The sequence below is a fragment of the Hylobates moloch genome, unplaced genomic scaffold, assembly GCF_009828535.3.
Source record: "Hylobates moloch isolate HMO894 unplaced genomic scaffold, HMol_V3 SCAFFOLD_14, whole genome shotgun sequence".
NCBI lineage: Eukaryota > Metazoa > Chordata > Mammalia > Primates > Hylobatidae > Hylobates > Hylobates moloch.
Genome location: NW_026652289.1, coordinates 92,513,077 through 92,534,232, shown reverse-complemented (window position 1 = coordinate 92,534,232; position 21,156 = coordinate 92,513,077). Strand labels below are relative to the sequence as shown.

The following is a 21,156-nucleotide window of genomic DNA, read 5'->3' as shown; positions in this document are numbered from 1 at the left end:
CCAAGGGCTGGACAAATCTGCTATGTGACTGTAGCCCCTATCCTTTTAACTTTCTGCTCTCCGAATTTATTCCCAATACAGTTGCTCTTGACCTCAAGATCTCTAGTACCTTAGAGCCACCCAACCCTTAACCTGGAATCCAAGGGCTATGCTCAGCCATCTCTTTGCTATTAGCCCTCAGGAAATTCAGTAACTCAGTTTCTACTACTTTATATGCTTTATATAAAGCAGACTTTCCCTGCTAGGCCCTTGGGGCATTGCCTTCGCTGCACAGAGCTGCCCCATGCACCCCCTTGCCCCAGAGGTCATACCCCTTCCCAGGCAGCCCCCATGCAATAACTGATAAAAGCAGAGTACAAAAGCCTGGCCCTCTCTGCCCTGCTTGGGATGACTCTGTGTAGGGTCAGCAGAGGCTGTCGTTGGGCCTGCATCCCAGCTCACTGCTTACCTCTATGTTTCCTGTTTCTTCCCCTCCTTCCCTCAGGTGTTGATCCCCAGGGGATCATGCTAAACTTTGTCTCAGAGTCTGTTTCCCAAGGAACCCAACTTGCAGCAGCCCGGAAAGAAACAAGAGCCAGAATGTTCTGTTAAAGAAGTCATATTACTTCTCATCTTTCCCAGAGACCCTCAAGTATTTCAGAGAAGTGTCAGGCCCACATGAAGCTGAGTTTAGGCATTTGGATTTCAGGTCCATAGTGCTCAAGAGAAAGGGTTTTATTGAGGGCAGAGTTAAGCACAGTGGCCCTGGATTTGGAATAGGAATATCCAGCTGCCTAAGCTTTGCTAGTGGTCTCCCTTATTCTCTGGTCATCCTTCTGAGCAGAGAGGCTGGGTTAGGAAGTCCTGATCTTGAATCTTAGCTTTAAACAACTGCAGATGAGGCCACTGATTGAAATCTTCAGGCTCACATCTGGTACACCATTGCACCACAATTTTAGTGACTGAAAGTAAAAACATGACCTAGGCCAAAGCAATCGAATTTGAGTGCTTTTATTTCAGGTTCATATTTTCCCATATATGTTTTCAGCTAGAATGAACAGTCAAAACATGTCAAGGAGAAAAATCAAGCCATTCATCAGAAAAACAATATTTTCATTGGTTTGTCAATGTGATTAAGTATTATAGGTGTACTAACAAAAATGAAAAAAAATCAGTATCTGTATATTCCAAATTTTACAAGTTTTTCAACTTCACATTTTAATTATTCTTTTAAATCCGTACAATCACTATAGAAAGTAACTAAATACATGATTCAGGATATATTTCTTAGTAATGGTTTGAAAATTTGTGGCACTTAGTTTTCAAGTAGTCATCTATAAAGATTTCATCTGTACTAACCATTTAATTAGAAAAAAATATGCAAAGTAATGCCGTGATGGAAATTTCAAAATATTTGATAGGGAGTACAATTAAAGTTTATATGTTGAGAATAGAATATATTTCATTTTATTGGAGTATATGGTGTCTTCTAATCTAGTTAATATACTTTTCAGGCAGCAGCAAATTTAAGCCATATGTTATCAATGATTGCTCAGATCACTTTAAGTATATAATCTGTTACATTAAATAACCTTATTTAGGTAACTGCTTTGAATATTTTGTAGACTCAAGTACTTCTTAAAGTTTTGAGTTATTGATTTTTAAATCTGCTTTGTAGGTATAAGCCTCTGAGGGGGCCAAGCATAATTATGTTCCCCAGCCTATTGGTCTTTTCCTTTGATAACCACCCGTGGTTACTATGCCAGCCTGTCAGTAAGCATTTATTGAGATCCTGCTGTGGGCCTGAGACCTATACCAGGGCTGAGAAGCAAACACTGAAAACCAAAAATTAAGAAACAAAAGATTAAGTTTGTCTGGAGAAGTTTACAATCACATTGGTGGTTTTCATGAGCATAAGCCAACATGAGTTTCCTTGATTTTCTTGTTTATCAACAGCAGTGACAAAAATGTTTTTCTAGGAATAGCATTGGCTTTGACAACCTCTTAAGCTGAGAAGAGAAAAAAAAGCTCGCACTAACTGATAAAAATTATGCAATGTATGTAGAATCTGGTTGGATCGTCTCCAGAGGTTTGCATATCCATGGATCAGATTTACAACATAAAGTACTGGAACATGTTTCTTAATTATGCATTACATTAAGTTAAAATGTATTTTAATCTTCCATGTTTTACGAGTAAAATGTCAAGACATTTTTGTGATTTCCTCTAACTAGTAAGACAGGTGGGAGGTTCTTTGTGAGGATTTCCAACCAAGCCATATACAACAAATCCGATATGGATCCCTTTCTTGCCACTGGAAGGCTCCTAATGACATGAAAGAAAAATTTAAAAATGAAAGTGAAAATTACTATAGGTAGTAATGGCACTAGTATTTCTGAGCTATTTAATAACTGGCAGCCTTAACTTTTACCCCACCCCAAGATGAAAGCACTGAAATTATTTTTACTGTAGAGAGCAAACTGATGTATTTTTCAGGTAATACTATCTATAAACCAGAAAAACAGGCTTAGGTATTGTAAAGACAAAACAAAAATGTACATTTTCACTTTCCTTTAAATAGGGAATTTGATCAGCTAATACCTGCCCCCCCTTTTTGGTGTAAATGATTTTTTCAAATAATTTAAATATCTTATATTTGGGAAAAACCTCAGAAACCATCTATTGGAACCCTACCACCCAATCCAGGAGACCATTCTACAATGTCTTTGATGGCTAGTTTTCCAGTCTACACTACGTGAAGATACATTTATCTTTATACATAGGAGTCAATTCATGAGATATAAATGTGAAGTCATTGGAGGTTTTCTTGTTTAAATACCAATCTTTAAGTAAACAAACATACATTTTCAGTAGACACAACCCTAACATTTGTAAGGCTAGAGCGTAAAGAGTGAAAATGGAAATGGCTCTGCCTTTTTCTCCTACCCTGGCCTCTTCCTACACTACAGGGAGCCTCATGAACCTGCCATGGGCACAGTGGCTCAGGGACACCCACCCAGGTATGGGGCCTGTGAGCTGTGGTCGCTGACTTGCGGCTGTTAGGCAGAGAAATCCAGGGTCTCAGATTCCTGGAGCGTGGTCTTACTAGATGGGCACATGCCTCTTCATAAGGCATGGTGGACAGCAAGTCCAAGTGAGGCTCTCTGATGCTCATGGGCCTGAGGGGTCAAGGTCTCAGAGTGGCACTTATCTTCCTTCACTGTCTAAGAATCCCACGTTCCAAAAAAAAAAACCCACAAAAACAAAACGAAATTCCCACCTGAAGAGTCATCAGCTTTTAAATGGATTAACCCATTAACCCTAAGATTTATTTCTAATGTTCTTCAATGCTTGCAGTGATACTTACAGGACAATGAGATTAGCAGCTCTGGAGTGCTCCTGTAAGAGTTCATTCAGTCGAACTTGGCGGTAACTCTGTGGGCAACATTCAGATTTGCTGAGTACAGTTCTACCAGAATTATGAATGACAATTTATTTTCTTAAATCATGAGCAAGCAGAAAATCGCATCTTAAAAAATGTGTAAAAATTACAATTACTTTTTCAGGCTTAGAAACTTATGGTGTTTTAAAACCTCATGAGAAATTTTAGAAATATAAAGAATAAGACACAGTACAAAGATTTTCATTGTGCTATAGTGGCTTATTAAATTCTAGGGAGAGGGGAAGCAAACAACGTAGATAACACTAAAAAGAAGGTGTTTTCTCCTACCCCAGCCTCTTCCTACACTACAAGGAGCCTCATGAACCTGCCATGGGCACAGTGGCATGTGCCCATACCCATGCACAGTGGAATGGCCAGTTTGAGGCAATAGGTTTTCTGTTAAAAAAAAAAAAAAACTGATTGAATCTTGATACCAATTTGATACTCTTAAGAACATAGATTATATTCTAGTCTGCCTTTCTTTAAGCTCTCTGAATATTCTGTAAGCAGAGGGGGCTTTCAATTAAAAAGCCACCAAAAGACTCACCTGGAAAAATAACCACTTTGCAGTGATGAGAGTGATATTTATTACTGTATTTCACTGGTTCAGAAACCAAGGCTCAGATGCATGATTTGCTCAATTATATGAAAAAACTTGGTCAGAACTGGGCAGTTTGTTACACACAGACTTTATAATTCTGGTTCAGTCTCTTTTTTTTTTTTTTTTTTTTCACTAAATCTAAAAGGCTTTTAGTGTTTCTTGCTCGAATTTTTCCAAGTTCAACTCCTAATGTGGTTTATGTAGGGCATGGTGGGCAGTCAGTCCAAGCGAGGCTCTCTGAGGCTTGTGGGCCCCAGGGGTCAGGGTCTCAGGGTGGCCCTTATCTTCCTTCACTGTCCAAAATCCCACCTGAAGAGTTATGAGCTTTTAAATTGATTAACCCATTTATCCTAAGATTTCTCTCTCTCTCTCTTTTTTTTTTTTTTTAAACAGGGTTTCACTCCTGTCATCCAGACTAGAGTACAGTGGCACGAGCTCAGCTCACCTCTGCCCCCTGGGCTCAAGTGATCCTCCTGCCTTCACCTCCCAAGTAGCTGGGACCACACACACGCTACCTCACCAGGCTAATTTTTGTATTTTTTTTTTGTAGAGGCGGGGTTTTGCTCTGTTAACCAAGCTGGCCCTGAACTCCTGGGCTCAAGCAATCCTCCCGCCTTAGCCTCCCAAAGTGCTGGGATTACAGGTGTGAGCCACTGCACCCGGCCCTAAGATTTCTTTCTAACATTTGTAAATGCCTGCAATTATACTTAAAGTACAATGAGATTAGCAGCGCTTGAGTGCTCCTGTGAAAACACTCAAGATTTTGTAGTTTAGAAGTTCTTGTGGTCCCTTTTCATTTCCGTCCAATCCAGGTGTCAATTCTTCGACCTAGTTGTTGACCCCCTGCCCTTCGCATTATTTTCATTATCACCAACTTCATTTGGCTCAGGACAGAAGGCACAGATGAGAGCATCTTACTGGGCTTTCTAGAAAGGCTCACCATTTTACATCCATCTTACAATGTGTGCTGGATCCAGCTTCCATATTCATTGTTCCAATCACATGATATGTTTCCTCAGATGCCTTTATAAGTTTTTCGTAGCCATCTCTTCATCAGGTTAAAAGTATTTGTTATTGTGTTAAATTGTGAGTCAATCTAACTTTATCAACTTTGCACACATATTGACTCAAATTATTTTAGGCTGATGGATCTGTCTCCTGGTCTTTAAAATTAAATTTGAAAGGAGACTTCACAATATGTACCAATAACCTATTTTTTAACTTTTAAAATATAATTGACCTTATGGGAAAAAATGAAACAGTTTTCTAAATAATCGTATCCAGTAAATGATTGAAAAGCACTTGAAAAATGCAGAAACCTTGGATCTTGAATAATGACATTTGATAATAAACATATTGCTTCTTTGTCTTTAAATCAACTACTGTTTCCTTTTTCAGCTAGTTAGACAGCAAAAAAATTAAGAAAGACAAGTCCTTACCTTTTCCTTGACTGCTTCCAGTTCTGCATCTGTAATTTTCCACGGAGTTTCTCTTTTTAATTTCTCAGCAGTTGTTAAATCTTTGCAGCTTTCATGGAGACGATATGGTTCAATCATCTCTTCAAAGACTTTCCAGCTAAAATTTGAATTATAAAGGAGGCCTCACAGTGGGAAACTAACTCATTATTTCACAGATACTCCAGGTATGACTGGCTCTGCTGGCTGTGGAATCAGAGCTGAATATCATGCAAATCTTTTAAGAATTATCTTTGCAGGGAATTTACTGTGAGTAAAACCATGGCTACAGTACACCCTCCCTACCCCAGAAAAGGCCTTAGAGTGTTCGAGGCCTTGTTAGCCTATTAGGTATTAGATCTTCAATATTAACACACATACGCATACACACAATATTAACACATATACGCATAGGTAGTAATTGTTCTGCAAATACATTTTCTGCATAGTGTAGTCAAAGACATAGTTGTAATGTAGATACTTTACCACACAAATGAGTTTCCACCTGCTTATTGTACAGACTCTATGGGAGACATTTATCAATTAATGTAGGAAATGGATATGGCTACCCTCACCCTTAGTCCACATGGCAACTCCCACTCATGGCAGGAGGCCTCGGGCAGGTAGGAGGAGAACAGCAAGGGCTCCCACAAGTTTAATGATTGTAGAACAATTTGGATGTTTTCTGCAAATAATGCTCCCCTTGTCCTTTTGTTTGATGTTGCTGTCTGAGATTTTCAAATGAGTATTATTCAGGTTCATGTTAGGAGAAAGAACAAAAATCAATAATGTTTTAATGCCTAAAAATCTGAGGCTATGTTAGAACATTTAAAAAGAAATCGCTGAGGAGAAAACTAGCAGCTAAGAGCTATAGAACATTTTAAAAATTACTTATAAGAACCTCATAATATTTATTTTTAAAAACAATGACACAAAGTAAAATTTATAATTTATGGCAGTAGTTGCCTCTAGTATGCTACTTTAAGATGATCTCAAGTATGAACAATTTCTTTGGTTTTATATAATGTAGCTTAGTTATAATTTAGTAATTTTGGAATGAATAATAATTAGAATTGATGTGCTGTTAAGTCAAGAAATGAAAATATGAAGTAATGAGTTCAATTATCTTACCAACTGGCCTGATTTAGGATTTGCAGATAAAAGTGCAGAGATTACAAAGGAGCAGGATTGTCCCTACTAGTGAGCCTTTGTTAAGAGACTGAAAAGATACTTAATGCATTAGGCTTCTATTGCATTGACTTATTTAGAAAGGTAGGCAAAGACAGGGAAAGAATAAGACTGATAGGCCCTATTATTCTTTCAACTTTTATTTCATATTTCAACAGTATCGTGCCTTTAGAGACCTCTGGGAGTGGTCATTACTATGGAAAGGTGCTGGCTTTGGAGAGTAGGGTCTGAGTTCTCGCTCCAGCTCTTGCATTGTCCTCCTTGACCCGGATATTCTAGGCTATAAAAGGGGAGTAACAATGGCTGCTAGAAACTGGTTTGAGAGTCACTGTGAGGATTTAGGTGACAGTGCTCTGAAAAGCATGCAGTGCCTTGGAAAGGCAAGACATTCACTTTACTCAGCAGCCACAGGATTGAGGTTAGCAATGGAGAGGCTTTCTGTTTAAGCTCTTTGTATACTTATTTTGATCAGGATGAGAGTTTCTTTGCAGCTCAGCCCAAATCCTTGTTAGAAAGCACAGTACAAAAATAGTTTCCTAAGAAATAGAAGGTGGAGTAGAGGTTGCTGGTTGTCTCCCCAGTATCCGTACTGTGTTTTCCTCATTGTAGTTCCAGTGGGAATGACTCCATGCCAGCGTCAGCCAATCAGCGCAACTCTATGTCCTCTTCCAGAGTAATTGGCCAGGTGGGCACATAACACAGGTAAACTTGAACCAATAAGTACCCACAACTATGCTGACCACAGTAATGTCTCAGTGGCTTAGGTTAGTGAAACCTGAAAGGAGCCCTGGACCCTGAGCTCAGTAATTTGGGAAGAGACGAACTTTCTCTCCTACGAAACATACGTGAGCGAGTAGATAGTCCTGGTTGCAATTGACAGTCATCTCGTTTTTATAAGTGAAATCAACTTTGATAGATGCTTTTATTAAAAAAAAGTAAAGTAGGGAGACTGAAAGAGAATTAGTCCTTGATTACAAAATTAGTCTAGATCAAGCATACCCTGAAATCCAAAATATGATTTTATTTTTAAGTTATATATGAAAGTAATTCCTATTGTCTAAATCACTGTGAGTTAAGTTTTCTTTTACTTGCAATTGAAACATGCTAAGTGACACAGGGGGTGATAACGGGGCTATATTTGCCCATTTTTGTCTTTGAACTCTTACTGCTCCTTCTCTATGTTCATCTTTGATTGGTCTATCCTTTGGATCATCTCTGAGCTGGCCATTTTTCATTCTCTTCACTAGAGGATCCTGGCCTAGCTCAAGATTTCTATTTTGATTCTCATTAAATCTGATTTTTTTCCTTATAAGTACTTTTAATTGACTATAGAATAAGCCAAGTGTTACATGCTGTTAAATATAAATAAGAATTCAATTTTTAAAATTAACTGCTGCCTTACCCATCCTTGTTCCTCATAATAAAGTTTAAAAATTTTTAAATTGCATAATATTTTCCCCCTAAGTCCACATAAAATTTCTTCTCTCAAAGTAATGTACCAGTTGTTTCTGGGACTACTCTAGCATCTTTAAACTAAATTACCTACTTAATTGCTTCTAGTTTCTCTTTGATTTCCACATAAAAATTGTTGTCTTTTTGTCCTATGACTTTTAATTCAGTCTATACAATAAAAAATAGAATTTAAGCACAAGAGCTTTTCAGTTTCTCCTGGCTCAGTTATTTTCTCATTAACTTTGCTTTTGTACTCCCTTTCACCCTTGCCCTACCATGTTTATAGATAATGTTTCTATGATAAAATTCCTCCTTCAAGACTTACTGATGTTTTATGGTAGTCAAAAGATTTATTAAAGGCAATTTGAGGGCATTTAAAATTAGCCTCCAACATGGAAATCATTGACGAACTGTTTTTGACATTGTATATCACCTGCCAACCAAGAAAGAATAGTGAGTGATCATGGGATAGTTGTTAACAGTAGGTAAGGGCCACCTGGCCAAGGTCCAAGTGGGAGCTGAAATTGAGCCAGTATTCTATTCTCTAAGCCTTAGCCCCTGGGTCTGGGGCTGCATCAGCCCAGAGGAAGAGTTCTCTTTCTCTGATTAGACCATCCAGAGGAGTTGCCTTAATTAAGGTATTACAAATGTGCCAGATGCGCTACTAGTGGCCATCCGTGAGATTTATTGAATGACCATACTGTCTTCTACATTAGGGTTACCTTCAGGTTTTGGAACAGCCATTGCCAACATCAGATATGGACTGTTTTATAAGGTAATATGGCATCACTATGGTAGGAGGCTGAAGAGAGGAGGATGGCTCTTCCAGCACACTCCTGGTGGCCTCCTGTTTCGTCAGCAGGGTATATGGGCCACAAGGATTCTTTTATTTCAGTAAGAATGGATTTTTTTTTCTGCATTTTCCTTAATACCTTGAAACAACAGAGAGAAAATCTCCAAAATTTTGAAAACTAATTTATTTCCTGACAAAAAAATTAATTCTCTTTATTCCAGGATAATGAGGACATGTGACAAATACCAAATTAACATGGTGGACATCAGAAGAGGACATCTTGGGACAAAGGTCAGAGTAGTAAGAAGAAAAGTGTCTAGACTATGAAAAGTATTCAAAGAATAAAGAGGCTTGGTTAATGGGAGAGGTACATCAGCCTCCTCAGCAACAGGACAGAAAGGATGGCTTTGCAGGGTGGTGACCATGGCAGCTGAATAGAGACTATTATGAAAGAAGAGGAAGGAAACAAGGACTTGGGTTGAGAAAACCAGATTGACAAGTAAAGAGACAAAGAAATATAGAGACAAATTAATCAGCAAACATTGATAATGCTTAGCTAAGGATAAGACCAACAACAGCAAGGAGAATTTGGCTACAAGAAGTGGGTGAGGCCAGATGTAGTGGGTCATACCTGTAATTCCAGCACTTTGGGAAGCCAAGGTAGCAGGATCAATTAAGCCCAGGGGTTTGAGACCAGTCAGGGCAACATAGTGAGACTTTTTTTAAAAAAAAAAAAAAAAAAAAAAAAAACTGGGTATAGGGGCTCATGCCTGTAGACCCAGCTACTCAAGAGGCTGAGGCAGGAGAATCTCTTGAGCCCAGGAGTTAGAGGCTGCAATGAGCTATGATTGTACCACTGCAACCTAGCCTAGACCACAGAGTGAGACCCTGTCTCAAAAATAAATAAATAAATAAATAAATAAATTAAATAAATAAATAAATAAATAAAATGAAGTGGGTGGATAATTCATGCCCAGCGTTAAGCTAGGGCTTATAGGAAATCCAAAGTCAGTAGAAGACACAGTGACTACCCTCTAGACAACAGAAAATGGTCCTATCTTGCAGAGCACTGGCCAGCTATGCCCTATTGCTAAGTAGCATGTATTAAGGAATTGTTGGACTTGCTGTTACGAAAGAGGATGTATTTCTACCAATTAGAGCCATATGATGAGCTTGTTTGATTATATCACTACAAATGCCAAAATGCAATGACATAGAGAATGGAAATTCTTTGAATAAAAAGTGGAAGGCTACTAGAGATTATTGTATGACAACCCAGTTCATATCAGAATGTTAATTCCATTTATTGATGAAAATTATATGTTCTTAATTTTTCTTATGTATTTACAACTGTAGAAATATAAGAATGTAAGGCAGTAGAGTATGATGTAAAGAAATATCACAAAGTAATAATCAGTTTAACACTGTCGATCATAGCTTTCTGATCACAGTTAATGTATTTTTCTTTTCTTCTTTTTTTTTGAGATGTAGTCTTGCTCTGTCACCCAGGCTGAGGTGCGATGGTGCGATCTCGGCTCACTGCAACCTCTGACTCCCAGGTCCAAGTGATTCTCCTGCCTCAGCTTCCTGAGTAGTTGGGACTCCAGGCACCCACCACCATGCCTGGCTAATTTTTGAATTTTTAGTAGAGATGGGGTTTCACCGTGTTGGTCAGGCTGGTCTCAAACTCCTGACCTCAGCTGATCTGCTGCCTCAGCCTCCCAAAGTGCCAGGATTACAGGTGTGAGTCACAGTGCTTGGCTCCTTTTTCTTTTTTTTTTGAGATAGGGTCTCACTCTGTCACCCAGGCTGCAGTGCAGTGGGGTGATCATGGCTCACTGCAGCCTTGACTTTCCAGGTTCACATGATCTCCTGCCTCAGCCTCCTGAGTATCTAGGACTATGGGCATACACCACGAAGCCTGGCAAATTTTTGCTATTTTTTGGAGTGTTGCTACGTTGCCTAGGCTGCTCTGGAACTCCTGGGCTCAAGCGATCCTCCCGTCTTGGCCTCTCAAAGTGCTGAGGTTACAGGCGTGAGCCACAGCACCTTGCAGTTAAGGTGTTTTGTAAAGCCATTTTAACTGACCCATCTCCTTGGAAGGATCGTGAATAACCTCAAAGAATATGAAATTAAAGTTTGTTTGATCAGTAGGAATGCATCTTAAATTGGAATAATTTTCAGTTAGTTATTAAGCTCATATAGAATAGCAATAAATCAAAGGAAGGAAAGAGGCAAGAAGCCTTGAAAACTGTGGAATTATAATCCATCAAGAAGTACAAAAGGAAGAAGAAATGATGGTCAACAGAAAAGGGAAGATATCTGACAGAACCATGGTAATCTAAGCCATTCCAGGACCTTCACATCCCTCTGTATGATTCCTCTTGGAGGCCCCACCCCACACGAAATCAAATGTATTAAATTACACCTGAATGCAACAGAAAATATGATTTTAGACTATAAATAATTGAAGACATTTTATAATTGTTAAATGATAACTCTAAATATTTAATTTAATTTATAATTGGCCATGGTTTTTAAACAATCTTCTTGCACCCTTGCAAACTACTGTGAAGATCTAACCTACAACTGTTTTCAAATATCAGTGTTGCCGGGTGCGATGGCTCAGGCCTGTAATCCCAGCACTTTGGGAGGCTAAGGCGGGGAGATGGCTTAAGCTCAGGGGCTTGAGACCAGCCTGGGCAACATGGCGAAAGCCCGTCGCCACCAAAAAATTAGCCAGGTGTGGTGGCACGTGCTTGAGGTCCCAGCTACCCACAAGGCTGAGATGGGAGAATGACCTGAGCCCAGGAGGCAGAGGTTGTTGTGAGCTGAGATTGCACTGCTACACTCCAGCCTGGGTGACAGAGTGAGACCCTGTCTCAAAAAAAAAAAACCCACAAAACCCCCCAAAAATATCATTGTTATAAGCTGAATGCTTGTGTCCCCCCACTCAAATTCATGTGTTGAAGCCCTAACTTCCATGTGATAGTATTTGGAGGTGAAGCCTTTGGGTGGTAATTAGGTTTAGATGAATTCATGAGGGTAGGTTCCCTATTTTAGGATTAGTGCCCTTATAGGAGGAGAAAGAGACAGCAGAATTCTTTCCACCATGTGAGGACACAGCAAGGAGGTGGCCATCTACACACCAGGAAGAGGGCCCTCAAAGGGAACTGAGTAATTTAGCACCTTGAACTTGGACTTCCCAGAACTTTGCCAGAGCTGTGAGAAATAAATGTCTGTTGTTTAATCCACCCAGTCCATCGCATTTTGGTATAGCAGCCTGAGCTAAGACACTAATGGAGTTGATAAATATAACAATTAACGAGGATTAAAATAATGTCACATTTTGAAGATATTTAAATGATTACTTTTATTTTGTCATTTTCTTTTTTTTTTTATTTTGGAGCCAATACATTTCTTTTCCAGGCTTCAAATAGTTTTAGACGTCCCCCCAAAATTCATAGGCCTTCCCTGTTGGGCCTTTAATGCCTAAAAGCTAAAATGGCCCTTTAGAGTTGGTATTGTCAGTGTGCCAAGAAGACACAAGCTATTTCCACATCTTCTCCATCAGAGCTCCCCATCCAGGCTGCCCCACAAGTAACTCTGAATAACAAAACTTGCCCTGATGGCTCCGGTCAGAATAGTATAACTTTGCACTTCGTGCTACTCTTGCCACCATAGAAACCAAGAACAGGAAGGGCAATTCTAAAATACTAACTAATCTGTTTCAACAATTCTCCCTCTCAGGCTTGTCTTCACTGTAAAAGCTTTTCTTCCTTTTAGAATGTACTTGTTAGTTCCATGTCATGATTATTTGAAGGCCCTTCTTATTAGATCCTATCAAGAAGTCACTGCAGTAAATACATAACATTTTTACTGTTTGATAATCAGCACAAAAGAGAATGAGAGAGTACCATGGGTAATCAATGGCTCTTGTTAAATATTTCATACCTCTCTTTGTTTGGCTTAATGTTGATGTCACCAATGATATGGATGTCTGCAAATTTTATCCTAAATTTGCTCAGAAGGGAAGCCATTCTGAAAATATAAAAGGAAAATACTTCATCATTGCGTATTTAACTATTTTCAATCAAAGAGTTTTGTGTTTGAGTTAAGATACCAAAAGCAATCATGTCTTATTTCAGCTTAGCTTTCAGACAGAGGCTTTTTGGTTGGTGTTTGATTTTCATTACAGTACTTGATGAACGCATTAAGTGTGGACCAAGCTATTTCACTGAAGGCATAAAGAAACTCCTGTAGGTGCAGACACTGGCAACAGCCAATCCAACTCTGCATTTATGTCACAGGGAACAGAATGCAAATCTGTCCACATTTCTTATTATTTGAAAGACAGCAAGTCTTAATACTTATGGACTATTATATTGGTGATAATTTTTATAGAGTTACTGACAAGCTACTGACAAACAGTTATCATGTATCATAAGATGATAAATTATATGATTAATTATATATACAAACATATATTATATCTAAATTATATAATATATAAACATTATAACATTATAAACCATCATATATATTATAAAACCTCATATATATATATATATATGGTTTTTTCCTGGCAACTGATAATTCTGATATAATTTCAAAGTTACAGAAAAGTTTTTAAGATAATACAAAGAACTCCCAAATTCACCAATTGTTTATATTTTGTCCCGTTTGATTTAACCATTTTGTTTCTCTCTCTTTATATTTATCTATCTATTTACTTCTATCTCTATCTACCTATCTACTCTAATCTTTTAAAGTCAGTTGCAGATATTAGGTAACTTTACCCCTAAATTTTTTAGTGAGCAGTTCCTAAGAACAAGGACAATCTCGTATATAAAGAGAGCACAATTTTTGAAATTGGAAAATTTAACATTGATGCCAGACTACCATCTAAGCCACAAAACATTTTCAAATTATACTAATTGTCCCAATAAAATATTGGCAGCTTTAAGAAATATAAAATATTATAGACATTATGTTAGTTTCCATGTTAATATGATCCTCTTTAAGTAGAATTAAATCTATATAATATTAGTATATAAATATCACATTTCTTTGATTGAAAAGACATATATGCATATGTGCATAATATATATGCAGTCACACACCACATAAAAACATTCTGGTTAATGACAGACTGCATATACGATGGTGGTCCCATAAGATTATAATGGACCTGAAAAATTCCTATCACCTAGTGATGTCGTAGCTGTTGTAACGGCATAGCACAATGCATTATTCACACGTTTGTGATGATGCTAGTGTAAACAAACCAACTGCACTGCCAGTCATGTAAAAATATAGCACATACAATTGCGTACAGTACATAATACTTGATAACAATAATAAATGACTCTTACTGGTTATGTGTTTATGTACTATACCTTTTATTATTATTTTAGAGTGTACTCCTTCTACTTATTAAAAAAAGTGAACTGTGAAACAGCTTCAGGCAGGTTCTTTAGGAGGTATTCCAGAGGAAACTTTGTTATCATAGGAGATGACGGCTCCATGCCTGTTATTGCCCTGGAATTCCTTCCAGTGGGATACAAGATGTGGAGGTGGCAGACAGTGATATTGATGATCCTGACCCTGGATAGACCGACACTAATGTGTGTGTTTATGTTTCAGTTTTTAACAAAAATATTTAAAAAGAAAAAAGAAAACAATTTTAAAAATAGAAAAAAGCTTATAGAATAAGGATATAAAGAAAACACTTTTGCACAGCTGTACAATATGTTGTAAGCTCAGTGTTATTACAAAAAGGTCAAAAGCTTAGAAATTATAAAGTAAAAATGTTTACGCTAAGCTAAGGAATTTATTACTGAAGAAAAAAATATTTTTTATTCCCAGGTCCAGCTTTGAAGAAAAATGTTTTTGTATAAATTTCGTGTAGCCCAAGTATACAGTGTTGATAAAATCTACAGTAGTGTGGTCATGTCCTGGGGCCTCACATTCACTCACCACTCACTGACTCACCCAGAACAACTGCCAGTCCTGCAAGTTCCATTCATGGTAAGTGCCCAATACAAGTGGACCATTTTTTACCTTTTATGCTGTATTTTTACTGTACCATTTCTATGTTTTGATATACAAATATTTACCATTGTGTTACATTTGCCTACAGTATTCAGTTCAGATTTATAGCCTAGGAGCAACAGCATATACCATATAACCTAGGTGTGTAGTAGGCTATACCATCTAGGTTTGTGTAAGTACACTCTATGATGTTTGCACAATATGAAATTGCCTGACACATTTCTCAGAATGTAACAGTGTAGCAATGTATAACTATGTGTGTATATGTGTTATACATTATACAGTTATATATAGTTATACATTATCTATCTATCTATATCTATATCTCTATATCTCTCTATATATCTCACATTCACAGCATAATACATCCTAAGAGGGAAGAGGGTAGAAAAAAATATTAAAAATTACTGAATAAAGCCTGTCATTATTTTGTGACTTCTGGAAGTGCTGGTTCCAGGAAGGGCTCAGAGCTTAGTCCCTCAGTGCCCTGAGGGACTAAGCTGCTGAAGGTGGTTTTCTGGATTTCCACCAGAGACCTCTAGATGTGTCATGTTCTCAGCATGCTTATTATTCTCACAACTGGCATCAACTCTCAATGGCTAAATTAATGAGAAAGATACAGACTTACACTGTGGGATTTTTTTTTTTTTTAATTAAAAGAGTTCTCTACAGTCATCCCTTTAAACTCTTTCAAACTACAAAGGAGAAACTGGGGACCCAGATGCATTGAAGACTGTTGCAAAGTCCTGCAGTTCCTTGATGGCAGAGCTGGGGCTAGAACCCAGGTGCAGTCTCTCCATTTAGTTCTCTTTTACATATGCTGTGCTAAGAGTGACTGCCATGAATTAGGAGGTTTGAATTCCCACAGAAAAAGCAACTGGACACAGATTTCCTTCAGGCTCTTCTTTTCTTGGATGCCTTTACTGGTCAGAACAAAATAAGCATTATATGAGATAACGAAGCTCCCACTCAAGACTTGAGATGAGGCTTCTGTGGCACCTTCCTTTTGGAAAGCATTTGTGACAGAGGATAAGAGGACTTGCTTGAAGACAGCGGTCAGGAAAAATATGCGAATAATTTACTGACCAGAGAACCCAGTAAACACGAGGCCTATCCTGGTGGCTTTGTCTTTAAGTCTATTGTGTCTCAGAGACACATAAAGTTATTAAAATTAAAGCATTAAAGCAACAAACCTCTGAAATGACCTAACACGTGAGTGGCAAACTACTTACGCAATTTTTTCTTCTTCAATGCGGTTGATCTTCCCTCCCACATAGATTCTTAATTTACAGTCTTTCCATTTTTTTCTGAGAGTCAAGATATAGGGGATAAGAAGTGTTAACCCTGGAATAAAGAATAAATTATGACACAATGAGTATATCTAAATGGGAGGAAATAAATAGCTTTGTATCTTTATTCATTCCCACATTGGTAGCTCTTAATTAAGTTACAATCTTTGGAGAACACAGAAATGTTATTCTTTAACCAGTATTGTTCCCATATACCTTCTCATGCAGTTTAAGTTTATCAAAATAGAAATTCTTGTCCCTAGTGTATTTTCTGAAAGTTTTTACCTCCATCATCAAACAACCACCAAACATCAATTGTGCCTTTTTCTTGTTTCTTTTTAAATTGAGTGCTGGCTTCCACCAGTTTCTGGTTGAACTCTCCCACATGCATCGACTGGATTGTGTTAATGCTACCATCTGAAACGAAAGAGGAATTGATGCATCTGTTTGCTTTTGAGGGCAGAAACACAATAACTTCCCAATCAATCTAGTGATGAAAATAGAGAAAAGGTCACAGATTCGTGTTTATTATACCTAAAATAAATAGCGACTCTATTCTTCAAAAGGCAGAGATAAAAGTCCAATCCCAGAATAATTTAGACCACCTTCAATAGTTAAATAAAATATTGACAGTCAATAAGTAAAACAGCTTTATAATTATAGTTTTTATTAAAAGACAGTGGATTTTTTCAGACCTTTAGTAATCTGTCTCAGAGTGGAGTTATTATTTAGGCATGCAACAATGCTACTAGCCAGAATATTCCCATTACCCGAAATCTCAGATATAAATCACCTTAATGATATTAATATTTTTGCATTTACTTAACATGTGGTAAGTGGTTTTCTAGAAATAAGCTATAGAATCAGAAATATCCTTTCATTAGGGAATTGATTCATGAAGCACTATTTTGATTTAAGTTCCATTCAGGTCTGGTTTATAAAATTTGCCAGGGACTGTGTGCATCTTGAACTCTATGACTTTTTAGTCCCTTAGTCGGCCTGGCTTACTCCTCTGCTTTCTTTTCAAGGAATCTTGCGAAGCTAAAGTAAAACCATTTGAGCTATTTGAATCTTTGTGAATTAGATGAAAAAAAAGCTTAGAAAATATGGAAATACAAAACATCTTTACTTGAGTTATAATTGAGGGTGCATATAAAATAGTTAAAATTTTTTTTTTTTGCTGTTGTGGAATAGTGTGATCCAGGCTCGCTGCAGGTCCTGCCTCCCGGGTTGATGCCATTCTCCTGCCTCAGCCTCCCGAGTAGTTTTTTTTTTTTTTTTTTTTTTTTTTTTTGAGACAGAGTCTGGCTCTGTCCCCCAGGCTGGAGTGCAGTGGCACCATCTCGGCTCACTGCAAGTTCTGCCTCCCTGGTTCATGCCATTCTCCTGCCTCAGCCTCCCGAGTAGCTGGGACTACAGGCGCCCGCCACCACGCCCTGCTAATTTTTTTGTATTTTTAGTAGAGACAGGGTTTCACTATGTTGGCCAGGATGGTCTTGAACTCCTGACCTCATGATCCGCCCACCTCGGCCTCCCAAAGGGCTTGAGCCACCGCGCCCGGCCTAAAATTTTTTAAAATGCGATTTCTACCCTAACTTGGATACAGTGAAAGTGTACCAGGGAACTTGGCCAGTGTTGGAACTGGCCCTGTTCCTGTTTGCCAAGAGGAGTTTATTTGTCACAGTGTATGTAGCATTTCTCATATCTGTGTCTTTGAAAGTCGTGACTTTATTGCTCTGTTTCAGAGAGGTGGTGTCAGCCTGGTGCTTAGAGGAGGGCTGACAGCTTCTTCAGGGCTTCCTCTCTGATCTAAGAGGTTCTGAAGATGCTTTGTTTTATCTTTTGCTGTTTCTGTGTTTAGGGTCTGTCAGTTCTGAAGCAATGATCTGATATTGTTTTTACATCCCTGGGACCGATGAGGGAGAAAAATTTATTTACAAAATGGACCAAGCTCTGCCCTCACTTACAGACAAGTCAAAGCAGCCAGAGGCCTCCTGTTCACACTCAGGTACCTGGGGGCAGGATTGGTTCTGGTCTAGAACTCAAAAGAGTTGACAACCAATGGAAGCCCAGAGTAGTGAATGGGCCCACTTTAGAGCTGTGTTTAAACTTCTAGGTGTTAAAACAGTATATAACATTATTACTTTTCTTTTCTGAACAATTTGACATGTTGACTTTTGGAAGAGTATATTTTTGCCAAAACAAGTATTGTGATGCAGAAATAAGCTTCCAGAATAAATAACAAGTCCTGCTGTCATAATAAGGACATTAATGCTTCCCTCTCTCGTTAGAGCACATTATTGGGCTATGACTTTGGAATTTTCCATTATTTTCCAGACTGTACCACTTAATAGAGCAGATTTAATGGATTGTTAACTTTTTTCACAGTTAAACCAAATAATTAGAAAAGAAGATAGTAGTTAGCATCCAGAACAGTCTTATTTAAATATTTTCACCCTAAAAGTCCTGATGTAGCTTCAACTTGAATTCAAGCACATCATTTATGTCGTTTTAAGGTGGACTGTAAGGAGTAGGCCACGGCCCATGGGGCATCCCAGGAACTCGACAGTAGCCAGAGTGTTTGAAGTGGGGCAATATCTGGATTTCCCATCAATCTCTGTGGATATATATAAAACTCTTATATTACAGGTGAAATTTCATCCTTGGGTTATAGTAGGGAAGCAAACAGACAAACGATTTACAGGGTAGGAGATGGCCTTGTCGAAGAGCCTCTTTAAAGGGTTGGCCCTGGTCAATCTAGACCAGAAGCCTGCTAAGTCTCCACTTGGATCCTGCTGTTTGACTTGGAGACCCTCCCAGAGAAACCATCTTTTCCTGGCCTCACACCAGTGTATGACTTCAGTAACTACAGGACATTCGTGCATAAATAAATGCCTGGTAACATTTTGATTTTTGACCAGCAGAGGTCACTGTGGACCTCATTAAACTCAAACCCATAGCGTTTCGGAAAGTAATTTTCAAAAAACCAAACGTTTGAATCATCTGTTTAAAAAATGTGTAACAAGCTCTCCCAACCTCTGATCCTCTGTCCCAGGACTGCATACCATAAGTTCACATATAAGTGTACCATTTAGATGAAATCTACAGGTAGTGAGTACCAATAAAGTTCTAAGTCCTGCATTCTGGTTTGTGATAAAGATGCTTTTTTTGAAATCAGTGTTCCAGCTGGATACCGTATTTGCATGTACTAGTCATATTTCAGTTCCCTGAAATGTCTGAAAGGTAAGGGTGTATGTGGATAAGACAGTTTGGGTATTGGCTCTTAAATTTCTATCCCCTTTCCATCTTAACTGAGAAACTTATGTTTTATGGCATGAAATCTGCTTAAGCACTATTTGACTTCCAAACCAAATATTACTTTTAAAAAATAATTTTTGACAGTAAGATGGTACAAAGTACTTAATGAGGTTGATAAATGACAATAGCTGCTACCGTTTATCCATACTACCTTCTGGAGAGAAACCTTTCAGTTCCTACCCACATTCAATGCCCCCAACATCTTAGATGCTGACTTCGGACTCTTCATAGATGCTCAAATAGTGACTCATCTTGTAAACTTTGTTGCAAATTTTAAAAAGTTCTTACCTTTTTTAGGCGTTGTCTTGGTAATGTTCAACTTGCCAGCTTTTTTAAACAAGCCTCGGATGCCTCCACTTTCCTCTTCACACTCATTGTCTTTGATAGTCGCTTCCAATGCTAGTCTCTCCTGTTCTAATCTCTCTAATTCCTCTGATGAAAGAAGACAAATCACCTACTTAACTCAGAACTACAAAGTTTCTAGAAACAATCTTACAAACTTTTAATATTTAAAATGGTATGTATGTGATAAAATAATTGTTTATACATAGTATAATTTTTTTCTAAGTGATTTTTATATATTATCTTTTAATAAAAATAATATATTTTGGTTGGGTGAGGTAGCTCATGCCTGTAATCTCAGCACTTTGGGAAGCCAAGATGGGTGTATCGTTTGAGCCCAGGAGTTTGAAACCAGCCTGGGCAACATGGTGAAACTCCATCCCTATGAACGATACAAAAATTAGCTGGGTGTGGTGTGTAGTGCCAGCTACTTGGGAGGCCGAGGTGAGAGGATCACCTGACCCTGGGAGGTAGAGGCTGCAGTGAGTCATGGTCATGCCACTGCACTGCAGCCTGGGCAATAGAGTGAGATCCTGTCTCCAAAAGAAAAGAGAAAAAGTAATGTATCTTAGGAAATTGTATTCAGAAAGTTGTCACAACTAGCTTAGAAAAATAGCTCTATGTGTTATGATACATGAAGTTATTGCATTTTTATTTGTGAGAACAAGAGAGGCTATTTAATGTCATCCTTATTCACTACCGTGCAAAAACAAACAGAAAATCTTTCACACTGTAAGCCACTGATTTACTGACCTAAGCTAGTGGGTCAGATGTTTTACAACTGTAAGTGACAAAATTACGGAAGTACACTGGCTATATATCAGCCACACAACAATGCTTCATGAATTGAAACATAAAACTAGACAGCAAGAATTAAGAAAAGATAACAAAATCTTAACAATAAACTCTATAGGCTCTGGATACAAACTACAATGGAAAATATCCACCACCAATTCCTTTCAATAAGCAAAATACTTTGTGGAGTGGGTGACCAAAGTCAAAGAAATAAAAGCTGAGGTTTCTGGGTGCTTGTCAGAGTTCAAATTGCTAAAAGGGGTCTTGTGACATGTTTTAGTCTGGAACAGGGGTCAAGCAGTGCAAAATTTCCTGCCCACGGTTTAGACACACTATCCAAGCTTTGATGTTGTATCTGGCTGCCTTTTATCTTTTTTGGATTCTGATTGTGACGAAAATTTCCTAGCTGCTATGTAATGTGCTGGATCTCTCTTTGACCTCACCCTGCA

The 21,156-nt window shown here is 38.1% G+C and overlaps 1 protein-coding gene across 3 annotated transcripts in view; it reads right to left on the bottom strand.

Annotated features, from left to right (window-relative positions):
- Positions 1–610: 610 nt before the first annotated feature.
- SLC12A1 (solute carrier family 12 member 1) overlaps positions 611–21,156 on the bottom strand; it is a 95,025-nt gene continuing 74,479 nt past the window's right edge. For all 3 annotated transcript variants that reach the window (XM_058428022.1, XM_032176190.2, XM_032176191.2), the window contains exons 20-26: positions 19,859–20,002; positions 16,538–16,669; positions 16,196–16,307; positions 12,864–12,950; positions 5,462–5,597; positions 3,347–3,414; positions 611–2,304 (exon numbers count right to left, since the gene is read on the bottom strand). In XM_058428022.1, the coding sequence (XP_058284005.1) occupies positions 2,169–2,304; positions 3,347–3,414; positions 5,462–5,597; positions 12,864–12,950; positions 16,196–16,307; positions 16,538–16,669; positions 19,859–20,002 (815 nt within the window). In that variant the 3' untranslated portion in view covers positions 611–2,168. The remainder of the gene's footprint in view (positions 2,305–3,346; positions 3,415–5,461; positions 5,598–12,863; positions 12,951–16,195; positions 16,308–16,537; positions 16,670–19,858; positions 20,003–21,156) is intronic.